A 26227-nucleotide genomic window follows, 5' to 3' on the forward strand; every position below is an offset into this window, starting at 1 on the left:
AAGATTGAGAAAGAGAGGTAAGAGAAGTGGGAAGTGGAGGGTGCAGTGGTTGATTTATGGTTTACAGGGTGCAGTGGTTGATTTATGGTTTACAGGGTGCAGTGGTTGACTTACGGTGGAGAGGGTGCAGTGGTTGGTGTCGTCGCTGGCAAATAGTGTGGCGTCCCTGATGAACACAGCCACCGCCTTTAGCATGAAGGTGACAAACAGCTGGATGTGAATATAGTTCCTGGCACAGTGAAGCCTCCTGGGAAGAACCACAGAACACGGTCAGGACCAAGGACCGCAGGGCAAACACAAAGCACAGTCAGGACCAAGGACCGCAGGGCAAACACAAAGCACAGTCAGGATAAAGGACCTCAGGGCAAACACAAATCAGTCAGGACCAAGGACCTCAGGGCAAACACAAATCACAGTCAGGACCAAGGACCTCAGGGCAAACACAAAGCACAGTCAGGACCAAGGACCTCAGGGCAAACACAAATCACAGTCAGGACCAAGGACTGCAGGGCAAACACAAAGCACAGTGAGTACCAAGGATCTCAGAGCAAACACAAAGCACAGTGAGGACCAAGGATCTCAGGGCAAACACAAAGCACAGTCAGGACCAAGGACCTCAGGGCAAACACAAATCAGTCAGGACCAAGGACCTCAGGGCAAACACAAATCACAGTCAGGACCAAGGACCTCAGGGCAAACACAAAGCACAGTCAGGACCAAGGACCTCAGGGCAAACACAAATCACAGTCAGGACCAAGGACTGCAGGGCAAACACAAAGCACAGTGAGTACCAAGGATCTCAGAGCAAACACAAAGCACAGTCAGGACCAAGGACCACACACACAAAACACCATCAGGGCAAAGGACCGCACACACAAAACACCATCAGGGCAAAGGACCGCACACACAAAACACCATCAGGCCAAAGGACCACACACACAAAACACCATCAGGGCAAAGGACCACACACACAAAACACCATCAGGGCAAAGGACCACACACACAAAACACCATCAGGGCAAAGGACCGCACACACAAAACACCATCAGGGCAAAGGACCACACACACAAAACACCATCAGGGCAAAGGACCACACACACAAAACACCATCAGGGCAAAGGACCACACACACAAAACAGCGTCAGGGCAAAGGACCACACGCACAAAACAGCGTCAGGGCAAAGAACCACACACAACACCATCAGGACAAGCTTCAACTTAAGCTTACTAGAAAGTGCGTGCCCTCAAGGCTGGAGGGAAGCAAAAGTTATTCCCCTACCTAAGAATAGTAAAGCTCCCTTTACTGGATCAAACAGCTGACCAATCAGCCTGTTACCAACCCTTAGTAAATATTTGGAAAAAATTGTGTTTGACCAGATAAAATGCTATTTTACAGTAAAGAAATTGACAAGACTTTCAGCACACTTATAGGGAATGACATTCAACAAGAACAACATGTACACAAATGACTAATGATTGGCTGAGAGAAATTGATTATAAAAAGATTGTGGGGGCTGTTTTGTTAGACTTCAGTGCGGCTTTTGACATAATAGATCATAGTCTGTTCCTGGAAAAACGAATGTATTATGGTTTTACACCCCCTGCTACATTGTGGATAAAGAGTTACCTGTCTGACAGAACACAGAAGGTATTCTTTAATGGAAGCCTCTCATCCAGGTGGAATCAGGAATTCCCCAGGGCAGCTGTCTTTTTTAAACTTTACTAACTACATAACACTGGCTTTGAGTAAAGCCAGTGTGTGTATATATGCAGATGACTCAACGCTATACACATCAGCTACTGTATCACAGTGACTGAAATGACAGCAACACTTAACAGAGAGCTGCAGTTAGTATCAGAATGCATGGCAAGGAATAAGTTAGTCCTAAATATTTCAAGAACTAAAAGCATTGTATTTGGGACATCATTCACTAAACCTCAACAAAAGTTTGTAATAAATAATATGGATATTGAGCAAGTTGAGGTGACTAAACTGCTTGGAGTAACCCTGGATTGTAAACTGTCATGGTCAAAACATATTGATACAACAGTAGCTAGGATGGGGAGAAGTCTGTCTATACCAAAGCGCTACTCTGCATTCTTAACAACACTATCAACAAGGCAGGTCCTACAGGCTCTAGTTTTGTCGCACCTGGACTACTGTTCAGTCATGTGGTCAGGTGACACAAAGAGGTGCCATTACAAATGGCTCAGAACAGGGCAGCACGGCTTGCACTTGGATGTACACAGAGAGCTAACATTAATAATATGCATGTCAATCTCTCATGGCTCAAAGTGGAGGACTTCATCACTACTTGTATTTGTGAGAGGTATTGAAATGTTGAATGCACTGAGCTGTCTGTCTGAACTACTGGCACACAGCTCGGACACAATGCATACCCCACAAGACATGCCACAAGAAGCCTCTTCACAGTCCCCAAGTCCAGAACAGACTATGGGAGGCGCACAGTACTACAGAGCTGGAGCATGTATTGTAAAGTTTTGAAAATGTATAACTGCCTTAATTTTGCTGGAGCCCAGGAAGAGTAGCTGCTGCCTTGGCAACAGCTAATGGGCAACAGCTAATCCATAATAAATACAAATACAAAAGGACCACACACAACACCGTCAGGACAAAGGACACACACACACAACACTGTCAGGACGAAGGACCACACTTCTCAACCAACAATTGAAAGACATTAAAATTTGGTCAAGGAGAATAGTACAACAATAGGGGAGCCTCAGGTTTAGAAACAATAATGTGTTGAGAAGAGTCCCCTAAGCAAGATGGTCCTGGGGCTCTGTTCACAAACACACCCCACAGAGCCCAGGACAGCAACACAATTAGACCCAACCAAATCATGAGAAAACAAAAATCATTAATTGACACATTGGAAAGAAATAACAAAAAACAGAGCAAACTAGAATGCTATTTGGCCCTAAACAGAGAGTACACAGTGGCAGAATACCTGACCACTGTGACTGACCCAAACTTAAGGAAAGTTTTGACTATGTACAGACTCAGTGTGCATAGCCTTCCTACTGGCTCTCAAGAGAAGACAGGCTATGTGCACACTGCCCACACAATTTGGTGGAAACTGAGCTGCACTTCCTAACCTCCTGCCAAATGTATGACCATATTAGAGAGACATATTTCCCTCAGATTAAACCGATCCACAAAGAATTCGAAAACAAACCCAATTTTGATAAACTCCCATATCTATTGGGTGAAATACCACAGTGTACAGTCGTGGCCAAAAGTTTTGAGAATGACACAAATATACATTTTTACAAAGTCTGCTGCCTCAGTTTGTATGATGGCAATTTGCATATACTCCAGAATGTTATGAAGAGTGATCAGATGAATTGCAATTAATCTTTGCCATGCAAATGAACTGAATCCCCCAAAACATTTCCACTGGTGTCACGCCCTGACCTTAGAGAGCCTTTTTATGTCTCTATTTGGTTTGGTCAAGGTGTGATTTGGGGTGGGCATTCTATGTTTTTGTTTTCTATGATTTTGTATTTCTATGTTTTGGCCGGGTATGGTTCTCAATCAGGGACAGCTGTCTATCGTTGTCTCTGATTGGGAACCATACTTAGGTAGCCCTTTTCCCTCCTTTCAGTGTGGGAAGTTGTCTTTGTTTGTTGCACTATAGCCTTAAGCTTCACGGAAATTTTTTGGTATTGTTTATTGTTTTTGAATATGTACGCTCATCACGCTGCGCTTTGGTCCTCTTCATTCGACGGCCGTGACAACTGCATTTCAGCCCTGCCACAAAAAGACCAGCTTTTGGTCCACAAAAGGACCAACATCATGTCAGTGACTCTCGTTAAAACAGGTGTGAGTGTTGACGAGGACAAGGCTGGAGATCACTCTGTCATGCTGACTGAGTTCGAATAACAGACTGGAAGCTTCAAAAGGAGGGTGGTGCTTGGAATCATTTTTCTTCCTCTGTCTACCATGGTTACCTGCAAGGAAACACATGCCGTCATCATTGCTTTGCACAAAAAGGGCTTCACAGGCAACGATATTACTGCCAGTAAGATTGCACCCAAATCAACCATTTATCAGATCATCAAGAACTTCAAGGAGAACGGTTCAATTGTTGTGAAGAAGGCTTCAGGGCGACCAAGAAAGTCCAGCAAGCGCCAGGACCATCTCCTAAAGTTGATTCAGCTGCGTGATTGGGGCACCACCAGTACAGAGCTTGCTCAGGAATGGCAGCAGGCAGGTGTGAGTGCATCTGCAGTGAGGCGAAGACTTTTGGAGGATGGCCTGGTGTCAAGAAGGGCAGCAAAGAAGCCACTTCTCTCCAGGAAAAACATCAGGGACAGACTGATATTCTGCAAAAGATACAGGGATTGGACTGCTGAGGACTGGGGTAAAGTCATTTTCTCTGATGAATCCCCTTTCCGATTGTTTGGGGCATCCGGAAAAAAAGCTTGTCCGGAAAAGACAAGGTGAGCAGTACCATCAGTCCTGTGTCATGCCAACAGTAAAGCATCCTGAGACCATTCATGTGTGGGGTTGCTTCTCAGCCAAGGGAGTGGGCTCATTCACAATTTTTCCTAAGAACACAGCCATGAATTTAGAATGGTACCAACACATCCTCCGAGAGCAACTTCTCCCAACCATCCAGGAACAGTTTGGTGACAAACAATGCCTTTTGCAGCATGATGGAGCACCTTGCCATAAGGTAAAAGTGATAACTAAGTGGCTCGGGGAACAAAACATCGATATTTTGGGTCCATGGCCAGGAAACTCCCCAGACCTTAATCCCATTGAGAACTTGTGGTCAATCCTCAACAGGCGGGTGGACAAACAAAAACCCACAAATTCTGACAAACTCCAAGCATTGATTATGCAAGAATGAGCTGCCATCAGTCAGGATGTGGCCCAGATGTTATTTGACAGCATGCCAGGGCAGATTGCAGAGGTCTTGAAAAAGAAGGGTTAACACTGCAAATATTGACTCTTTGCATCAACTTAATGTAATTGTCAATAAAAGCATTTGACACCTATGAAATGCTTGTAATTATACTTCAATATTCTATAGTAACATCTGACAAAAATATCTAAAGACACTGAGGCAGCAGACTTTGTGAAAATTAATATTTGTGTCATTCTCAAAACTTTTGGCCACGACTGTACAATCACAGCAGCAAGATGTGTGACCTGTTGCCACAAGAAAAGGGCAACCAGTGAAGAACAAACACCATTGTAGATACAACCCATATTTATGTTTATTTATTTTCCCTTTTGTACTTTAACTATTTGCACATAATATGACATTTGAATGTCTTTATTCTTTTGGAAGTGTAATGTTTACTGTTAATTGTTTATTTCACTTTTGTTTATCTACTCCACTTGCTTTGGCAATATGTTTCCCATGCCAATAAAGCCCTTAAATTGAAATTGAATTGACAGAGAGAGAGAGAGTGCTGGCGTTAGCAGGTGTTTGTTACTGAGATCATAAATTATACCACTCAGCTTTAGTATGCCATTATATGCCTATCTGTTTATTACATATCCAGCTCATGGGCACTACTATATCGCCACCCCCCAATGTGTGAGCCCAGTCAGATAAGACACCAGTCTCTCTTTTACTGTCATTCCTTAAAGAGACCACCATTAATTTTAGTGAATTTTGCGAGAGAGTGAATGGCCATCTATGGATTTGTCGTTTAAGAGTGTTTCATTAGATTAGCCTGCTAAAAATGACTGGAGGGAGAGAGGAGGGGAGGAAAGCATGCTAGATATTGGGAGAATCTCAATTGCATATTCCTCACGTCCTCTCTCCTTGCCTCCTTCTCAAAACCCACTGGAGGGCAGAGGTCAACTTTGGTATTACAGTAGAGTATGCAAATTCTAGCCATTCTTTTTCTTCACCCAACAACGACCTCAAAACAATCTCCTGTTGTGACCTTTGACCTCCTCCTACCTGAAGAGCAACAGGATCACCACGGCGATGGAGAGGAAAACCAGGGAGGTGCCGTAGCCGATGGTGTAGATCAGCTTGACAGTGGCAAAGTAGGAGTCCTGCATAGGTTTCACATAGAGATCAGAACCCATATTCAGTCTCAGAGTAGTGGAGCTGATCTAGGATCAGCCTCACCCTGTCCATATACTTTTGTTCATTATGATCTAAAAACAAACAGATCTTATATCGGCACTCCCACTTGACACCAGGACCTGTACTAATGAGGCCTCTCAGAGTACGGGTGCTCATTTAGGATCAGTTCTCTATTTTAGATCATAATAAGTATGATTATATGAACAGGGGTACCTGATCCTAGATCAGCTTTGAGGCTCTGGGGTCATTCCATGTCATTTCAGCAAGCCATGACACCCACCCAGATTGTTCTGAAATTGTTTCTGTAGTTAGAAACAGATAAGATAATCCTTCCTGAAACACTATTTTGTTGAAATATAATTTGATCACTGAGTCATTAAGCTAATTGATTGCACCCAACTTGGCCATTTTAATTCAAAGGATTCATATAATTGTAAATAAATGTAGTACCTAACATTCGATTTGGACGATAAGTCTTTCTAACAATGATCAAATGACAATAAAATGATCAAGACAGACCCCCCACACCACAACAACCAGTATACAGTATTAAAGGTCTGACAACCTTTAAGTCTTTATTGAAGACTCATCTCTTAAGTAGGTCCTATGATTGAGTGTAGTCTGGCCCAGGGGTTCGAAGGTGAACGGCAAGGCACTGGAGTGACAAACCACCCTTGCTGTCTCTGCCTGGCTGGCTCCCCTCTCTCCACTGGGATCCCTTGCCTCTGACCCTATTACGGGGGCTGAGTCACTGGCTTGCTAGTGCTCTCCCATGCCGTCCCTAGGAGGGGTGCATCAAGTCTTGACAGGAGTCAAGTCACTGACGTTACCCCCCCCCCCCCCCAAAGAGTTAGTCTGTCCTAGCTGGTGAAATGTTCTGTCTTATCTGGTTTCCTGTGTGATCTTAAGTATGCTCCCTCTAATTCTTCCATCTCTCTCTTCGCTCGCAGAGGACCTAGGCCCTAGGACCATGCCTCAGGACAACCTGGCCTGACGACTCCTGGCTGTCCCCTTCCCCAGTCGACCTCGTCATGATACAGTTTCTGCTGTTCTGCCTGCGGCTATGGAACCCTGACCTATTCACCGGACCTGCTACTTTATCCTGGAACTGATGTTTCAACCCTCCCTCTCTCTCTGCCACACCTGCTGTCTCCACCTCTGAATGCTCGGCTATGAAAAGCCAACTGACATTTACTCCTGAGGTGCTGACCTGTTACACCTGTCATGACGTTGCCTGCTTGGGTATTGCAAACCCCATCCCCCTCTCCCTGCCTCTCCCTTTCCGCCTTCAACCCATGCTGTGATCACAGAGAGACGTCGTAAATTCCTGAGAATCTCCTCATGGCTAAACAGTATTAGAGAGAGGGTAAACTTTCAGGACAAAGGAATTTTCTCCCACCTCACAGAACTTGAGGTACGAACATATTTCATGTTCCTGTAAAAGTATAAAAGATTGGTGGAGAGTCCAGCTATTAACATGACCATTTGTCACCACGTGGGAAACTCATGAGAGACTGCGGGACTACATTACCATACCGCTGTTTATATAATAACCTCAGATATGAGGTTTACATCTGTTTGTTGTATAAAATGTATGAGTGAGTATGATACTGTTTGTATAATTGTGTAATATGATTTTGGACTGTTTAATTAAGAAAAATACAAATCCCTTTTTGATTTGAACTAAACCCAAGGACCCGCCCCTGAGCCAGTTGGGTCAGACATCCAAGGACAGCCCCTTTCTGCTATCTGAATAAAAGTAAACTCTGAGAAATTACCTTTAGACCATGTTTATCCTCAGTGGGGAGAACGAAGGTTGAGTACCATTGCTGAATCTTTAACCATACCACGTGGTTAAACTCTTAGACGAATAATAACAAGTTTTGATATTGACTACTAGTCTGCAGCTAGGAATTCGGTATCATTGAACGCGAAGAAAGACAACCGCCGAAACATCCATTCTATAACGAATGTCACTGAACTATCCACAATAACCGAGACAGAAGGAACTTCAACAGAAACTAACTTCACTCCAACAGAAACTAACTTCTCTCCAACGATCAAGACGACACACACCGAGCGTAACTATATATATTGATTGCAATTGTTCCCGAATGAGTGAGCGTTCATGTGTAAGGATTAGCATGTCAATTGTTATAATTGTGAACTCTGTAGTGAATTCTTAGTCGAACGCAACTTTCCCTTTGTCTAAGAAGCCGCTATGCCGGTTCAGCCCACTAGGGCATATTTCTCCCATCATTTCATGTAACTATTTTAAGTTTGTTTGTTTGTTTATGCATTTCTGTGAATTAATTAGTTAGTAATAAATAAATGATTTAAGACAATTGATGTATGGATGACTCATAGTGAAGACTGGGTTCGTGCAGATAATCAACAATTTACGACGTTTGGAATGAGACTAACGTGAGGTAAAGTAAATAAATCATTAATTAGAAGACTATTGATCAGATATGAAAATATCTGAAAGGTTATATTGGGAAATTATAACTTTGTAATCTAATAACTTTCCCTGGTGCCCTCGAATTCATAGTTAATTAGTTACGTTATTACTCAAGTGATCGCGTAATCCCTAATTACAGGAATCTTTGATAAAAACTATAAGTCTTCAATTTAACGATAGCAAAGACACGACACACCCTCTATAACCACTGTGATTATTATTTGACACTGCTGGTCATCTAGGAACGTTTGAACATCTTGAGGAACAGTCTAGTCTTAATGGCCATGTACTCTTATAATCTCCACAGGCACAGCCAGGTTCCTGCCTTTCTAGGGGTTTTTTTCCTAGCCATGGTGTGTCTACTTTACATCTGCATTGCTTGCTCTTTGTGGTTTTAGGCTGGGTTTACCTATAAGCACTTTGTGACATCTGTTGATGTAAGAAGGGCTTTTTAAATACATTTGATTGATTGAAAGTAGTATGGAGCTGTTGCTTGGAGTATTGATATTTCAACCTTTGTAATGCTGTGAACATGGTGATTTTTATCCCCCCTGTTCAGAGAAATTAGCCATTGAAGTCACTTGCAATCTTTACCATAAATGAGTGTGAAAGTACCAAGTTTTGCCCACTAGATGCCGTTGTTCCTGCTACTGCCACCACACCCTTTAATCTATTTTGCTGGTCTCGTGTTTTATAAAATGGATCACAAAATTGTCTTTGCAACTTTGGGTAGAAAACCAATTGCTTTTGCTCATGATGATAATATCAGTCCCATGACTTGAATGAGATTTCCAACTATAGGTTTTTTTCACAACTGCCACCAGTTTGGCCCCAAAACATTTACAACAAACAAAAACATATTGACATATTAAACACCATACTATTTATTTGACTATGAAACCCTGCACTACATTGATGGTTTATATTTAGGATATGTTAACAGCTTTATCATTGTATTTTACATTTTTAAATAATCTTATTTGATGTTATATATATTTTACATGTGATAGGGCCACACAGAGGGCCAGAGATAATTACAGACGCTTGTAATAATCTTGTAATAAATACCCCAAAAAGCCACTAGATGTCATCGATAAATTCATATATTCCTTGAAAGTTACCAAAATTCTGGTTGTTTACTGGTAAACTTAGAAAGTTTCCAGTAATATACCCTCCCTTTGCAACCCTACCCCTGAACCTTCTCTCTAAACTCTCTTTCACCTCTGGAATGGGAACGTCATCATCCACACTACAGGCTGTGTGGTACGGGGGGAAGGGTCGCGACCATCCGATGCTGGTGCAGTTTCTGCTGACTGACCCTGCTGAGGCAGAGGCCAAAGGTTAGGGGTCACCAGGGATGAGAAACAGAACCCCCGTGAGGGGTGGGACTATGGGCTGTTAGTCACTGTGACTGACAGGGATTGAAAGCCAGTGGAAAACGGATATCATTGTACTGTATATTGTATTTATACTTTATACAGTACTGTCCCATACACATCAGTACATCTCCACCCACTATGTGCACTCATACACACACACAAATGTCACCTGCACCTGTGTTATTCCCCCAAAAAGAGAAGACAGCAGGACAGGTTGTGTTGATCATCTCCCCAACCGCAGCATATGGCCAGCACACCACAGAGTCCCAGAACGGTAGACAACCTTAGAGAGAGAGAGAGAGAGAGAGAGAAATAGAGAGAGAGAGAGAGAGAGATGGATAGGGGTGGAGTGATGGTGAAGACGATACCAAATGTTTGATTTTTTTGGTTGACCCTCCTTTGGCAGCAATAACCTCAACCAAACATTTCTGTAGTTGCGGATCAGACCTGCACAACGGTCAGGAGGAATTCTGGACCATTCCTCTTTACAAAACTGTTTCAGTTCAGCAATATTCTTGGGACGTCTGGTGTGAACTGCTCTCTTGAGGTCATGCCACAGCATCTCAATCGGGTTGAGGTCAGGACTCTGACTGGGCCACTCTAGAAGGCGTATTTTATTCTGTTGAAACCATTCTGTTGTTGATTTACTTCTGTGTTTTGGGTTGTTGTCCTGTTGCATCACTCAACTTCTGTTGAGCTTCAATTGGTGGACAGATAGCCTAACATTCTCCTGCAAAATGTCTTGATAAACTTGGGAACTCATTTTTCCGTTGATGATAGCAAGCTGTCCAGGCCCTGATGCAGCAACGCAGCCCCAAACCATGATGCTCCCTCCACCATACTTTACAGTTAGGATGAAGTTTTGATGTTGGTGTGCTGTGCCTTTTTCTCTCCACACATAGTGTTGTGTGTTCCTTCCAAACAACTCAACTGTAGTTTCATCTGTCCACAGAATATTTTGCCAGTAGCACTGTGGAACATCCAGGTGCACTTATGCAAACTTCAAACTTGCAGCAATGTTTTTTTGGACAGCAGTGGCTTCTTCCGTGGTGTCCTCCCATGAACACCATTCTTGTTCAGTGTTTTACGTATCGTAGACTCATCAACAGAGATGTTAGCATATTCCAGAGATTTCTGTAAGTCTAGGATTTTTCTTAACCTCATTGAGCATTCTGCGCTGTGCTCCTGCAGTCATCTTTGCAGGACAGCCACTCCTAGGGAGAGTAGCAACAGCGCTGAACTTTCTCCATTTATAGACAATTTGTCTTACCGTGGACTGATGAATGTCAAGGCTTTTAGAGATACTTTTGTAACCCTTTCCAGCTTTATGCAAGTCAACAATTCTTAATCTTAGGTCTTCTGCAATCTCTTTTATTCGAGGCATGGTTCACACCAGACAATGCCTCTTGTGAATAGCAAACTCAAATTTTGTGAGTGTTTTTAGAGGGCAAGGCAGCTCTAACCAACATCTCCAATCTCATCTCATTGATTGGACTCCAGGTTAGCTGACTCCCTACTCCAATTAGCCTAGGGGTTCACATACTTTTCTCCAACCTACAGTGTGAATGTTTTAAATTATGTAAATATAGACAAGACAAATACAATCATTTGTGTGTTATTAGTTTAAGCACACTATGTTTGTCTACATACTGTATAGTGCATTCGGAAAGGAAGTCTTTTTCCACATTTTGTTAAGTTACAGCCTTATTCTAAAATATATATATATTTGTTTTATTCTCAATCTACACACAATATCCCATAATGACAAAGCAAATACAAGTTTTAAAGAAACATAAGTATTCAGACCCTTTTGCTGGAAGCGATTACAGCCTTGAGTCTTCTTGGGTATGACATTAAAAGCTTGGCACACCTGTATTTGGGGAGTTTCTTCCATTCTTCTCTGCAGATCCTCTCAAGTTCTGTCAGGTTGGATGGGGAGCGTCGCTACACAGCTATTTTCAGGTCTCTCCAGAAATGTTCAATCAGGTTCAAGTCCGGGCTCTGGCTGACATTCAGAGACTTGTCCCGAAGCCACTCCGGCCTTGTCTTGGCTGTGTGCTTAGTGTCGTTGTCCTCATTGAAGGTGAACCTTCACCCCAGTCTGAGGTCCTGAACGCTCTGGAGCAGGTTTTCATCAAGGATCTCTTTGCTCTATTCATCTTTCCCTGACTAGCCTCCCAGTCCCTGCCGCTTAAAAACATCCCCACAGCATGATGCTACCCCCACCATGCGTAACCATAGGGATGGTGCCAGGTTTACTCCAGACGTGATGCTTGGCATTCAGGCCAAAGAGTTCAATCTTGGTTTCATCAGACCAGAGAATCTTGTTTCTCATGATCTGGAGACCTTTAGGTGACTTTTGGCAAACTCCAAGCGGGCTGTCATGTGCCTTTTACTGAGGAGTGGCTTCCGTCTGGCCCCTCTACCATAAAGGCCTGATTGGTGGTGTGCTGCAGAGATGGTTGTCCTTCTGGAAGACTCTCCCATCGCCACAGACGAACTCTGGAGCTCTGTCAGATTGACCATCGGGTTCTTGGTCAATTTCACCTCATGGCTTGGTTTTTGCGCTGACATGCACCGTCAATTGTGGGACCTTATTTTGACAGGTGTGTGCCTATCCAAATCATGTCCAATCAATTGAATTTACCACATGTGGACTCCAAGTTGTAGAAACATCTCAGGGATGATCAAACATAATGCACCTGAGCTCAATTTCTAGTCTCATAGCAAAGGGTCTGAATACTTATGTAAATTATGTATTTCTGTTTTTTATTTTTAATACATTTGCAAAAATGTCTAAACACCTGTTTTTCTATTTATCATTGTGGGGTATTGTGTGTAGATTGATGATGGGGGAAAAAAGTATTTTAATCCATTTTACAATAAGGCTGTAATGTAACAAAACGTGAAAAAAGGGAAGGGGTCTGAATACTTTTTGAATGCACTGTATATAGGCCTTAAAGGGATAGCTCACCTCAACTATGCACTGTATATAGGCCTTAAAGGGATAGCTCACCTCAACTATGCACTGTATATAGGCCTTAAAGGGATAGCTCACCTCAACTATGCACTGTATATAGGTCTTAAAGGGATAGCTCACCTCAACTATGCACTGTATATAGGCCTTAAAGGGATAGCTCACCTCAACTATGCACTGTATATAGGCCTTAAAGGGATAGCTCACCTCAACTATGCACTGTAGCTCCTCTCTTTTGATATTTTATAATGCACTTACTACTTTTACACTAGAATCATTTTGGAATCTGCTCTTTCAACAAACTATTGTCTATAAACCATTTATTCAATGCCAGACTCTCATGTTTACATGTGAACATACTGTATATCATATTATGACTGACTATTCATTGAGATGAGCAGTAAACTGGAGAGTGAGAAAATGTAATGGCTCATTCTAAGACGATAATGACACGGATACCTAGTGTACTGTGGTTGTTGTCATGCTCTGCGATGTATTGAAGACAATGCCGCTCCTCTCTCTCCAGCTGTAATATATACTCGCAGTCTGGGTGCAGACTGGACAGATCCTGGCGAGAGAGATGGGTCGGGGAGAGAAAGAGAGACAGAAAGTGAGGCAAATATTGAACCAAAAGTTGAAACCCTAGAAACAAAACCAATCATTCTTCTCTTAAGTGTATGGAAGAACACTCACGTCTCCCTCCTGCAACCCACCTGAATGGCTATTGAAGAAAGGAATGAATGTTATCTACTGGCTGAGATGTCTGCACATTTTATTTTTCATTTTAAGTGCACCCAGATTAAATGACATATTTGAAATATGAAGGTGGCTATTCACAAGGGAAAAAAGAACATAAAACAACTTGACATTGACAGAGTCTGTATCCCTAATGTCAGAGAGAGGAGAATTAACCAACAAGACCAACAGAACCCTGAACAGCTTCTGTCCCCAAGCTATAAGACTGCTGAATGGTTAGTTAAATAGTTGACCAATAGCTACCCGGACCATCTGCATTGACCCTTTTGACTCATCACATACGCTGCTGCTACTGTTTATTATCTATCCCATTGCCTAGTCACTTTACTCCTACCTACAGTGGGGAGAACAAGTATTTGATACACTGCCGATTTTGCAGGGTTTCCTACTTGCAAAGCATGTAGAGGTCTGTAATTTTTTATCATAGGTACACTTCAACTGTGAGAGACGGAATCTAAAACAAAAATCCAGAAAATCACATTGTATGATTTTTAAGTAATTAATTTGCATTTTATTGCATGACATAAGTATTTGATCACCTACCAACCAGTACTCAATTCAAGGAAAGCATGAATATTAAGCGTCTGAGGCTCAGTTACACCTGCAGGGATGATTCTGTGGTGCCTGGATGATCAGATAAAGTAACCAGACATATGAAACCATTATCTTCTAGGTGGGCAGTATAATATATACAGTGGTCTTTACAAGGCAAAGGAGGTACAGGGTAAACATTTTGTGTGCCTGCGTTCGTGTGCGCGTGTGCCTGCGTGAACGGAGAACTGGAGGAAACAACACATATTTCTTCCATTTCCGTGTGTGAGATTATGTTTGTGGAATTGTTAGTCTGAGGATATGTTGAGTGGTTGTGTGGATGGAAAGTATGCAGACCCTTTGACTTTTTCCACATTTTGTTATATTACAGCCTTATTCTAAAATTGATTAAACTGTTTTTTCCCTCATCAATCTACACACAATACCCCATAAAGACAAAGTGCAAACAGGTTTTTAGAAATTTTTGCAAATGTATTAAAAATAAAAATGGAAATATCACATTTACAAAAATATTCAGACCCTTAATTCAGTACTTTGTTGAAATACCTTTGGTAGAGATTACAGCCTCGATTCTTCTTGTGTATGACGCTACAAGCTTGGTACACCTGTATTTAAGGAGTTTCTCCCATTCCTCTCTGCAGATCCTCTCAAGCTCTGTCAGATTGGATGGGGAGCGTCGCTGCATAGCTATTTTCAGGTCTCTCCAGAGATGTTCAAGTCCGGGCTCTGGCTGGGCCACTCAAGGACATTCAGAGACTTGTCCCGAAGCCACTCCTGTGTTGTCTTGGCTGTGTGCTTAGGGTCGTTGTAATATTGGAAGGTTAACCTTCACCCCAGTCTAAGGTCCTGAGCGCACAGGAGCAGGTTTTCATTAAGGATCTCTCTGTACTTTGCTCTGTTCATCTTTCCCTCGATCTTGACTAGGGTTGCAGAGGGTTGGAAACTTTCCTGGAAATGTCCCGAAATTTTATGGAAGTTCTCCATGGGAAGTTAAGCACGGGAATTTGGGGAATTTTGCTTAAATGCATCAAAAAAGTTAGCTTATATAGTTAGCTTACACTTTTAGTAAGTAGTAGGCAAGACAGATTTCAGACACGGACAGTTTCGTGGCTTTTACCGACACACACTCTGAATTCCATATCGCCCCCTAGACACTTGTCTTGATCTGAGAGGATTGGCTACATATCAACATTACGGTAATCGCTTCTGATTGGTTGCAATAGGTCTATTTGTTCTAATTGGATGCCAATGGCCTATTGGTTCTGATTGGTTGCCATAGGCCTATTGGTTCCATCTATCCAATCCTCTCAGATCTACAATAGTGCCTAGGGTCTAGGTGTTAGGATTAAGTTGTAGGGATAGTGGTTAGGGTGTAGGGGTTAGGATTAAGGTGTAGAGCTAGGGGTTAGGGTGTAGGGTCCTCTGCTCTCATCCTTCTAGACCTATCGGCTGCCTTTGATACTGTGAACCATCAGATCCTCCTCTCCACCCTCTCCGAGCTGGGCATCTCCGGCGCGGCCCACGCTTGGATTGCGTCCTACCTGACAGGTCGCTCCTACCAGGTGGCGTGGCGAGAATCTGTCTCCGCACCACGTGCTCTCACCACTGGTGTCCCCCAGGGCTCTGTTCTAGGCCCTCTCCTATTCTCGCTATACACCAAGTCACTTGGCTCTGTCATATCCTCACATGGTCTCTCCTATCATTGCTATGCAGACGACACACAATTAATCTTCTCCTTTCCCCCCTCTGATAACCAGGTGGTGAATCGCATCTCTGCATGTCTGGCAGACATATCAGTGTGGATGACGGATCACCACCTCAAGCTGAACCTCGGCAAGACGGAGCTGCTCTTCCTCCCGGGGAAGGACTGCCCGTTCCATGATCTCGCCATCACGGTTGACAACTCCATTGTGTCCTCCTCCCAGAGTGCTAAGAACCTTGGCGTGATCCTGGACAACACCCTGTCGTTCTCAACTAACATCAAGGCGGTGACCCGTTCCTGTAGGTTCATGCTCTACAACATTCGCAGAGTACGACCCTGCCTCACGCAGGAAGCGGCGCAGGTCCTAATCCAGGCACTTGTCATCTCCCGTCTGGATTACTGCAACTCGCTGTTGGCTGGGCTCCCTGCCTGTGCCATTAAACCCCTACAACTCATCCAGAACGCCGCAGCCCGTCTGGTGTTCAACTTTCCCAAGTTCTCTCACGTCACCCCGCTCCTCCGCTCTCTCCACTGGCTTCCAGTTGAAGCTCGCATCCGCTACAAGACCATGGTGCTTGCCTACGGAGCTGTGAGGGGAACGGCACCTCCGTACCTTCAGGCTCTGATCAGGCCCTACACCCAAACAAGGGCACTGCGTTCATCCACCTCTGGCCTGCTCGCCTCCCTACCTCTGAGGAAGTACAGTTCCCGCTCAGCCCAGTCAAAACTGTTCGCTGCTCTGGCACCCCAATGGTGGAACAAACTCCCTCACGACGCCAGGTCAGCGGAGTCAATCACCACCTTCCGGAGACACCTGAAACCCCACCTCTTTAAGGAATACCTAGGATAGGATAAAGTAATCCTTCTAACCCCCCCCCCCTTAAAAGAGTTAGATGCACTATTGTAAAGTGGTTGTTCCACTGGATATCATAAGGTGAATGCACCAATTTGTAAGTCGCTCTGGATAAGAGCGTCTGCTAAATGACTTAAATGTAAATGTAAATGTAGGGTCTAGGGGTTAGGATTAAGTTGTAGGGCTAGGGGTTAGGGTATAGGGTCTAGGGGTTAGGATTAAGGTGTAGGGCTAGGGGTTAGGGTGTAGGGTCTAGGGGTTAGGATTAAGGTGTAGGGCTAGGGGTTAGGGTCTAGGGTCTAGGGGTTAGGGTCTAGGGTCTCTGGATCAATATGGAACTGAGCATAAGCAGAGTAGAGTCGCTCTGTGTTTGTCTGGATCACTGTTAGGTTAGTAGGGTTAATGACTAGGTAATTACAAGTCTCTGGGTAGAAGAGTAGAGAAGAAAGGATATCAGAAGAGGAGAGCAATGTGTGTTCTGTATGATGTAGCTAGTGGCATAGTCACTTCAACTAAAATAATCTCAGGGTTTATGTTACATTTGTAAAATATGCAGGTCATGTTGTCGGCCATGTTGGAAAACGCTAAGAGAGCTAATGCTAACCACATCACTACTGTAATTGACCTTTGAACTTGTTTGTGTAGAGCATTTATACTGGTTGCTCATATTGGCTTCATTACAACAATATCATCAACAATAACAACATGTGTGTCAGTAACACGCTTGTCAAATTCTCCATATGGGAATATTTCCCACCAGGCGTTCTTGTCTCCTGTTTCGGCAGTTGCTATAAAATGGATCGTTGTCGCTTTGAAAAACCAGGTCACATTGATTCTGATAAAGGACTTTATTTCTTTGGATAAGCCGAGGCACAACGATGACTTAATCTCCCTGGAGTAGAAAAGTGTAGATAACTCACAGGTTGGTCGGGGTCTCTCTCATTCACACACCCATATGTCAGTCTTGTCGCTGAAAAAGGTTACATTTTGTTTTCCTGTTTCCTGTCAATCCTTCACTCTTCAAATGAAGGCTATCCAATAGAAACGTCCAGTCCCACTTTAGGCATTACAATTTATAAAGGCTTTATGTAGCATACATAAAGTCTTCATAAGCACTTTAAAGATGCTTCACAAATCCTTATAATATGTACATAGATATCTCAATTACCTCGTACCCCTGCACATCGACTCGGTACTGGTACTCCCTGTATATAGCCTGGTACTCCCTGTAGTTTTACTCGTTATAGTTCTTCACTGTGTATTTATGCCTTGTGTCACTATTTCTAATTAGATTTTATATTTTTATCTTATCTTTAACTCTGCATTGTTGGAAAAGGACCCTTAAGTAAGAATTTCACTGTTAGTCTACACCTGTTGTTTACAAAGCACGTGACAAATACAATCTGATGTCATACCATATTAAGGGTGTATGGGAAGGGGGATACCTAGTCAGTTGTACAACTGAAATGTGTCTTCCTCATTTAACCCAACCCCTTTGAATCAGAGAGGTGCGGGGGACTGCTTTAATCGACATCTTCAGCGCCCGGGGAACAGTGGGTTAACTAACTGCCTTGCTCAGGGGCAGAACAACAGATGTTTACCTTGTCAGCTCGGGGATTGGAAAGAGCAACCTTTGGGTTACTGTCCCAACGCTCTGGGTGCATTGCCAAATGTGACCAAATGTTCTGATGTGAAGAGCAAAGTGCTACAATTTAATAAAATCAGTCAGATATCATGGTGGAGTTCAATGCTCAACTTCCAACTTTGTCGGTAAAAACACTTTTTAGTATTTTAAAAAAATACTTGACCCAGTTAGCTGGTTATTTTGTTAGCAGTGCCTTTCTGCCTCAATCTGACTACAGAACTGTTTCAGAGGATGAGGGATAAAGAGCGGTTAAAGTTTCAATGTAGCAGTTTGTATGTCAATATGTGTCTCCCGAGTGGCGCAGTGGTCTAAGACACTGCATCTCAGCGCTAAAGGCCTTACTATAGACACCCTAGTTCAATTCCAGGCTGTATCACAACCGGATGTGATTGGGCGGTGCATAATTTGGCTGGTGTAGGCAGTCATTGTAAATAAGAATTTGTTCTTAACTGACTTGCCTAGTTAAATATAGATCAAATAATTTCTGGGTAACAATTAAGTATCTTACTGTAAATGTTTTCAATTAAAATGGTCAAAAAGAAACAAAAATAGCTTCTTAGCAAAAATGTATTTCTTAAGCAAGAATTTGCTAGGACTGTTTGGAAGTGGCCTGAGCGGGGAGGGGGAAACTGAAAACTAGCTGTTATTGGCAGAGAGGTTTGGAACTCTTTTTCTTATTGGTCTATTAACTATAGACCAATATCCCGTGTGGCTCAGTTGGTAGAGCATGGCGCTTGCAACGCCAGGGTTGTGGGTTCAATTCCCACGGGGGGACCAGGATGAATATGTATGAACTTTCCAATTTGTAAGTCGCTCTGGATAAGAGCGTCTGCTAAATGACTTAAATGTAAATGTAAATGTAACTAATTTACTGGTGATGTCACCAGGCAGGCCAAAACTCCATCCCACCCAAACAGGCTAACATTTCAGGTGGTCTTTTCCAACAGCTCTTACACTAACAGAGCATTATCATTATTTTCACAATTCCACAGAGGAAATATACACTGAGTATCCAAAACATTAAGAACACCTGCTCTTTCCATGCCATAGACTGACCAGGTGAATCCAGGTGAAAGCTATGATCCCTTATTGATACCACTTGTTAAATCCAATTCAATCAGTGTAGATAAAGGGGAGGAGACAGGTTAAATAGCCTTGAGACAATTGTGACATGGATTGTGTATGAGTGCCATTCAGAGGGTGAATGGGCAAGACTAAATATTTAAGTGTCTTTGAACGGGGTATGGTAGTATGGCCAGGCACATCGGTTTGTGTCAAGAACTGCAACGCTGCTGTTTTTCCCCCACACTCAACAGTTTCCTGTGTGTATCAAGAATGGTCCAACACCCAAAGAACATCCAGCCAACTTGACACAACTGTGGGAAGCATTGGTGTCAAAATAGGCCAGCATCCCTGTGGAACGCTTTCGACAACTTGTCGAGTCCATTCCCGACAAATTGAGGCTGTTCTGAGGGCAAAAGGGACTCAATATTAGGAAGGTGTTCTTAATGTTTGGTATACTCAGTGGTATACTGTATATACTGCGCTGTGCCTTTAATGTCTGGTTAATGCCTTACGTTGTTCCTAATGCATCGCTAATAGCCTAAAGAGAGATTTTATTAAGCAATTTACTCCACAATTATTGTCTCCTGTAGCTTTTGACTGGAAAATTAAGATGAAAGAACATATGGAGAGAGAGAGATAGAAAGCACAATACATTAGTGGAGAGAGAGAGAGAGAGAGAGAGAGAGAGAGAGAGAGAGAGAGAAAGCACAATACATGAGCGGAGAGAGAGAGAGAGAGAGAGAGAAAGCACAATACATTAGCGGAGAGAGAGAGAGAGAGAGAGAGAGAGAGAGAGAGAGAGAGAGAGAGAGAGAGAGAGAGAGAGAGAGAGAGAGAGAGAGAGAGAGAGAGAGAGAGAGAGAGAGAGAGAGAGAGAGAGAGAGAAGCACAATACATTAGCGGAGAGAGAGAGAGAGAGAGAGAGAGAGAGAGAGAGAGAGAGAGAGAGAGAGAGAGAGAGAGAGAGAGAGAGAGAGAGAGAGAGAGAGAGAGAGAGAGAGAGAGGATTTTAGTTATTATGCTTAGAGATGAAGCACACACACTTCAATGCTATATGTTTATTCCGTACTAGGCTGCTTCCTCTGGCTGTGCAACAGTGTAGACTACAGTAGGGATCCCTATGTACAGAATGCACCTCCATTGAGGAGAAAGTGGGTTCTCTAAAGCACTCAACTCGAGCAGAGTATATACAGTATAGATACAATTGTTGGGGAGAGGGTAAGATAGAGAGATGTGTGTGTGTGTGTGTTCCTGCAATTCTACAGATGTTTCCATGGGGCAGAGAGGTACTGCAGCACCATTTGGAACGTAGCCATAGAGATGGACAAATAAGAGCGCTCTGTTGACAAATAACTGCAGACGGTAAATGGAACTTTCCACTCTCGCCAAATCTGTGATTGCATTAGTGGAGAAAGAGGGGAGAGAGAGAGCGGAAGAGGAGGGAGAGAGGCAAAGAGTGAGAGAGAGGGGGGGGGGAAAGTGAGAGAACGAAGGAATGAAAGTAGGAAAAAGAGAGCGAGAGGGATGTATAGCCTCCAGTACATTAATTTATGTGTGACAGAGAGAGCGAGAGAGAGAGAACGGGAGAGGGTGAACAGATTAACAGAGAGACCCATATTATAATTATTATTCTTTTGTTGTTATTATTATCAGTGTTTAGAATTATTTCTCGTTATGCTGCAGTTAGAGGTCTTGGGTCATCGGAATGGAATGAGGTAAGAGACGAGCAGTCACATCTCACCACCAAGCTTAGTTTGGTAATCACTCTGTTGTCACCACCAAGCTTAGTTTGGTAATCACTCTGTTGTCACCACCAAGCTTAGTTTGGTAATCACTCTGTTGTCACACCAAGCTTCGTTTGGTAATCAATCAGTTGTCACCACCAAGCTTAGTTTGGTAATCACTCTGTTGTCACACCAAGCTTCGTTTGGTAATCACTCTGTTGTCACCACCAAGCTTAGTTTGGTAATCACTCTGTTGTCACCACCAAGCTTAGTTTGGTAATCACTCTGTTGTCACACCAAGCTTCGTTTGGTAATCAATCAGTTGTCACCACCAAGCTTAGTGTGGTAATCACTCTGTTGTCACCACCAAGCTTAGTTTGGTAATCACACTGTTGTCACCACCAAGCTTATTTTGGTAATCACTCTGTTGTCACCACCAAGCTTAGTTTGGTAATCACTCTGTTGTCACCACCAAGCTTAGTTTGGTAATCACTCTGTTGTCACCACCAAGCTTAGTTTGGTAATCACTCTGTTGTCACACCAAGCTTCGTTTGGTAATCAATCAGTTGTCACCACCAAGCTTAGTTTGGTAATCACTCTGTTGTCACACCAAGCTTCGTTTGGTAATCACTCTGTTGTCACCACCAAGCTTAGTTTGGTAATCACTCTGTTGTCACCACCAAGCTTAGTTTGGTAATCACTCTGTTGTCACACCAAGCTTCGTTTGGTAATCAATCAGTTGTCACCACCAAGCTTAGTGTGGTAATCACTCTGTTGTCACCACCAAGCTTAGTTTGGTAATCACACTGTTGTCACCACCAAGCTTAGTTTGGTAATCACTCTGTTGTCACCACCAAGCTTAGTTTGGTAATCACTCTGTTGTCACCACCAAGCTTAGTTTGGTAATCACACTGTTGTCACCACTAAGCTTAGTTTAGTAATCACTCTGTTGTCACCACCAAGCTTAGTTTGGTAATCACTCTGTTGTCACCACCAAGCTTAGTTTGGTAATCACACTGTTGTCACCACTAAGCTTAGTTTGGTAATCACTCTGTTGTCACCACCAAGCTTAGTTTGGTAATCACTCTGTTGTCACCACCAAGCTTAGTTTGGTAATCACACTGTTGTCACCACTAAGCTTAGTTTGGTAATCACTCTGTTGTCACCACCAAGCTTAGTTTGGTAATCACACTGTTGTCACCACCAAGCTTAGTTTGGTAATCACACTGTTGTCACCACCAAGCTTAGTTTGGTAATCACACTGTTGTCACCACCAAGCTTAGTTTGGTAATCACACTGTTGTCACCACCAAGCTTAGTTTGGTAATCACACTGTTGTCACCACTAAGCTTAGTTTGGTAATCACTCTGTTGTCACCACCAAGCTTAGTTTGGTAATCACACTGTTGTTGTCACACCAAGCTTAGTTTGGTAATCACACTGTTGTTGTCACACCAAGCTTAGTTTGGTAATCACTCTGTTGTCACCACCAAGCTTAGTTTGGTAATCACTCTGTTGTCACCACCAAGCTTAGTTTGGTAATCACACTGTTGTCACCACCAAGCTTAGTTTGGTAATCACACTGTTGTTGTCACCACCAAGCTTAGTTTGGTAATCACACTGTTGTCACCACCAAGCTTAGTTTGGTAATCACACTGTTGTCACCACCAAGCTTAGTTTGGTAATCACACTGTTGTCACCACCAAGCTTAGTTTGGTAATCACTCTGTTGTCACCACCAAGCTTAGTTTGGTAATCACACTGTTGTCACCACCAAGCTCAATTTGGTAATCACTCTGTTGTCACCACCAAGCTCAGTTTGGTAATCACTCTGTTGTCACCACCAAGCTTAGTTTGGTAATCACACTGTTGTCACCACCAAGCTTAGTTTGGTAATCACACTGTTGTTGTCACCACCAAGCTTAGTTTGGTAATCACTCTGTTGTCACCACCAAGCTTAGTTTGGTAATCACACTGTTGTCACCACCAAGCTCAGTTTGGTAATCACTCTGTTGTCACCACCAAGCTCAGTTTGGTAATCACTCTGTTGTCACACCAAGCTCAGTTTGGTAATCACTCTGTCCATTATTATCCTGGACACACACACTGTCATATTGTTAGCTTGGGACAGGAATACAAAACAGCTCGTAAAACACACATCCAGTGGTTTTAATTTGGCAGATGTCACATACATAAACCTTTGGAGATAAAGTATGTTCATTCATAACCAGACTCTAATGGCTAGTGGAATCAGTCATAACCCTCCAAGCTGAACATAGAGTATTTGCTTGGCTATTTTTAGCTCTGGTCCATCTCGTTAGTGTGCGCTCCTAATCAAGGTTGTTAATGAGCATAGAGAAATTCCCACTAACGTTGTAACGGCTTTTGTTGGTGGAAGGAGAGGAGGACCAAAATGCAGCGTGGTACGTATCCATAATATCTTTTAATAAGAATGAATACAAAGGAACAAGAGAATAAATGAAAACCGAAACAGTACCGTATGGTGCAAACACTAACACAGGAAACAATCACCCACAAAACACAATAGAAAACAGGCTACCTAAATATGGCTCCCAATCAGAGACAACGACTGACACCTGCCTCTGATTGAGAACCATACTAGGCCAAACACATAGAAATATAACATACAGAACAAAACATAGAAAAACATAGAATGCCCACCCCAACTCACGCCCTGACCAAACTAAAATAAAGACATAAAAAAGGAACTAAGGTCAGAACGTGACAGTACCCCCCCCCCCCCCCCCAAAGGTGCGGACTCCGGCCGCAAAACCTGAACCTATAGGGGAGGGTCTGGGTGGGTATTTACCGCGGTGGCGGCTCTGGAGCGGGACGTGGACCCCACTCCACCATAGTCTCGGCCCACTTATGTGGCACCTTAGGAGTGGCGACCCTCGCCACCGCCCCGGATTGGAGACCCTAGTAGAGGGCACCACTGGACTGACGGGCGTCTCTGGACTGGCGGGCGCCTCTGGACTGGCGGGCGCCTCTGGCAGCTCCGGACTGGCGGGCGGCTCTGGTAGCTCCGGACTGGCGGGCGGCTCTGGCAGCTCCGGACTGGCAGGCGGCTCTGGCAGCTCCGGACTGGCGGGCAGCTCCGGACTGGCGGGCGGCTCTGGCTTGGAGAGAACCTGGAGGGAGGTGCCGGAGAGACAGCCTGGTGCGTGGCGCTGCCACAGGACCCACCAGGCTGGAGAGACCTACAGGAGACCTGGTGTGTGGAGGAGACACCGGAAAGACCGGGATGTGGAGGAGCACTGGAGCTCTGGTGCGCAGCCTTGGCACCACTTCTCCAGGCTGGATGACCACTTTAGCCCGGACCCTCCAGAGTGCAGGCACAGGTTGAACCGGGCTGTGGGTGAGCACTGGAGATCTGGTGCATACCACTCGCACCTCTCCCTTAGGCTCAATGCACACATTCGCCCGGCACGAGCGAATAGGACGCACTGCACCCTCCCAGCGCCCCGGAGACACAGCACGCAGAGCCGGCGCAGGATACCCTGGGCCGAAATGGCGTACCGGAGACCAGACACCCTGAGCCGGCACAATACGCCCTGGCTGGATGCCCACACTCGCATGACACTTGTGTGGGGCTGGCCTATAGCGCACCGGGATATGAGCACGTACTGGCGACACCGTGCGCTTAACCGCATAACACAGTGCCTGACCAGTAACGCGCTGCTTACGATAAGCACGAGGAGTGGGCTCAGGTCTCCAACCTGACTCTGGGGGCTGCCTCTCGTGCCTGTCGCGCTGCCGTGCTACCTCCTCATATCGCCGCCGCTCAGCTTTCGCTGCCTCCAGTTCTTCCTTGGGGCGGCGATATTCCCCAGCCTGTGCCCAGGGTCCCTTACCGTCTAGTATCTCCTCCCATGTCCATGAGTCCATAATCCTCTGCTCCTGTTTACCACGCTGCTTGGTCCTTGGTTGGTGGGTGATTCTGTAACGGCTTTCGTTGGTGGAAGGAGAGGAGGACCAAAATGCAGCATGGTACGTATCCATAATATCTTTTAATAAGAATGAATACAAAATAACAAGAGAATAAATTAAAACCGAAACAGTACCGTATGGTGCAAACACTAACACAGGAAACAATCACCCACAAAACACAATAGAAAACAGGCTAGCTAAATATGGCTCCCAATCAAAGACAACGACTGACACCTGCCTCTGATTGAGAACCATACTAGGCCAAACACATAGAAATGTAACATACAGAACAAAACATAGAAAAACAACATAGAATGCCCACCCCAACTCACGCCCTGACCAAACTAAAATAAAGACATAAAAAAGGAACTAAGGTCAGAACGTGACAAATGTCGTGGACCAGAGCTAGGTTATTTGGTGTCTCTGCAAAAGTGAATGGGCCAAGAACACCATTTAATCTTCACTGATCACATTTAATTTTGACGGAGACAACATCACCCTTGGATCTAGTTAAATCAGAGCACCGTATGCCTGGTCCCATCTGTTTGTGCTCTTGCAAACGACGTAGCTGTCATTGAGAAGCTGAACATGACATTGTCATTGGCATGACAAGGAGTTGGCATGATAGCACAAACAGACTGGCCCCAGGGCAACCATAGGCCCACCCATGTGGAGGAAGAGGAAAGCCAACATGGTCATATTTGACCAGTATATTCCAACAACAATTCAATACAAACCTAGCCTGGTGGTCCCAGATCTAATTGTGTTGTCTTGTCAACTATTGGGCTATATGGTCATTGTCATTGCCACACATCAGCCATAGGAGGCTGCAAACAGACAGCACAAACAGATCTGGGACCACCAGGCTAACACAAATCCTACTTTTATATGGGAACACACAGGCTACTTTTAATTTCATAATTGAAATGCAGTTAATTTAATAGCCTGGCTACACTTCAAAATGTGGAAATAGGGTGACTGCCTTGTGGCACAAACAACATTCATTAATAAATCACATCATTACTCTGCAGATACCATGTAGTCCCATGTGATTAACATTAACCTTGAAGAATAACTTTAATTAT

At 43.9% G+C, this 26227-nt stretch overlaps 1 protein-coding gene across 1 annotated transcript in view; it reads right to left on the bottom strand.

Moving 5' to 3' along the window:
• The window catches only part of LOC139540444 (growth hormone-releasing hormone receptor-like), a 50020-nt gene that overhangs the window by 20972 nt on the left and 2821 nt on the right, over positions 1 to 26227 (bottom strand). The window contains exons 2-6 of the mRNA XM_071344269.1: positions 13357 to 13465; positions 10096 to 10203; positions 9763 to 9860; positions 5949 to 6046; positions 115 to 247 (exon numbers count right to left, since the gene is read on the bottom strand). Coding sequence (XP_071200370.1) covers positions 115 to 247; positions 5949 to 6046; positions 9763 to 9860; positions 10096 to 10203; positions 13357 to 13465 — 546 coding nt within the window. The remainder of the gene's footprint in view (positions 1 to 114; positions 248 to 5948; positions 6047 to 9762; positions 9861 to 10095; positions 10204 to 13356; positions 13466 to 26227) is intronic.

The sequence above is a fragment of the Salvelinus alpinus genome, chromosome 15, assembly GCF_045679555.1.
Source record: "Salvelinus alpinus chromosome 15, SLU_Salpinus.1, whole genome shotgun sequence".
NCBI lineage: Eukaryota > Metazoa > Chordata > Actinopteri > Salmoniformes > Salmonidae > Salvelinus > Salvelinus alpinus.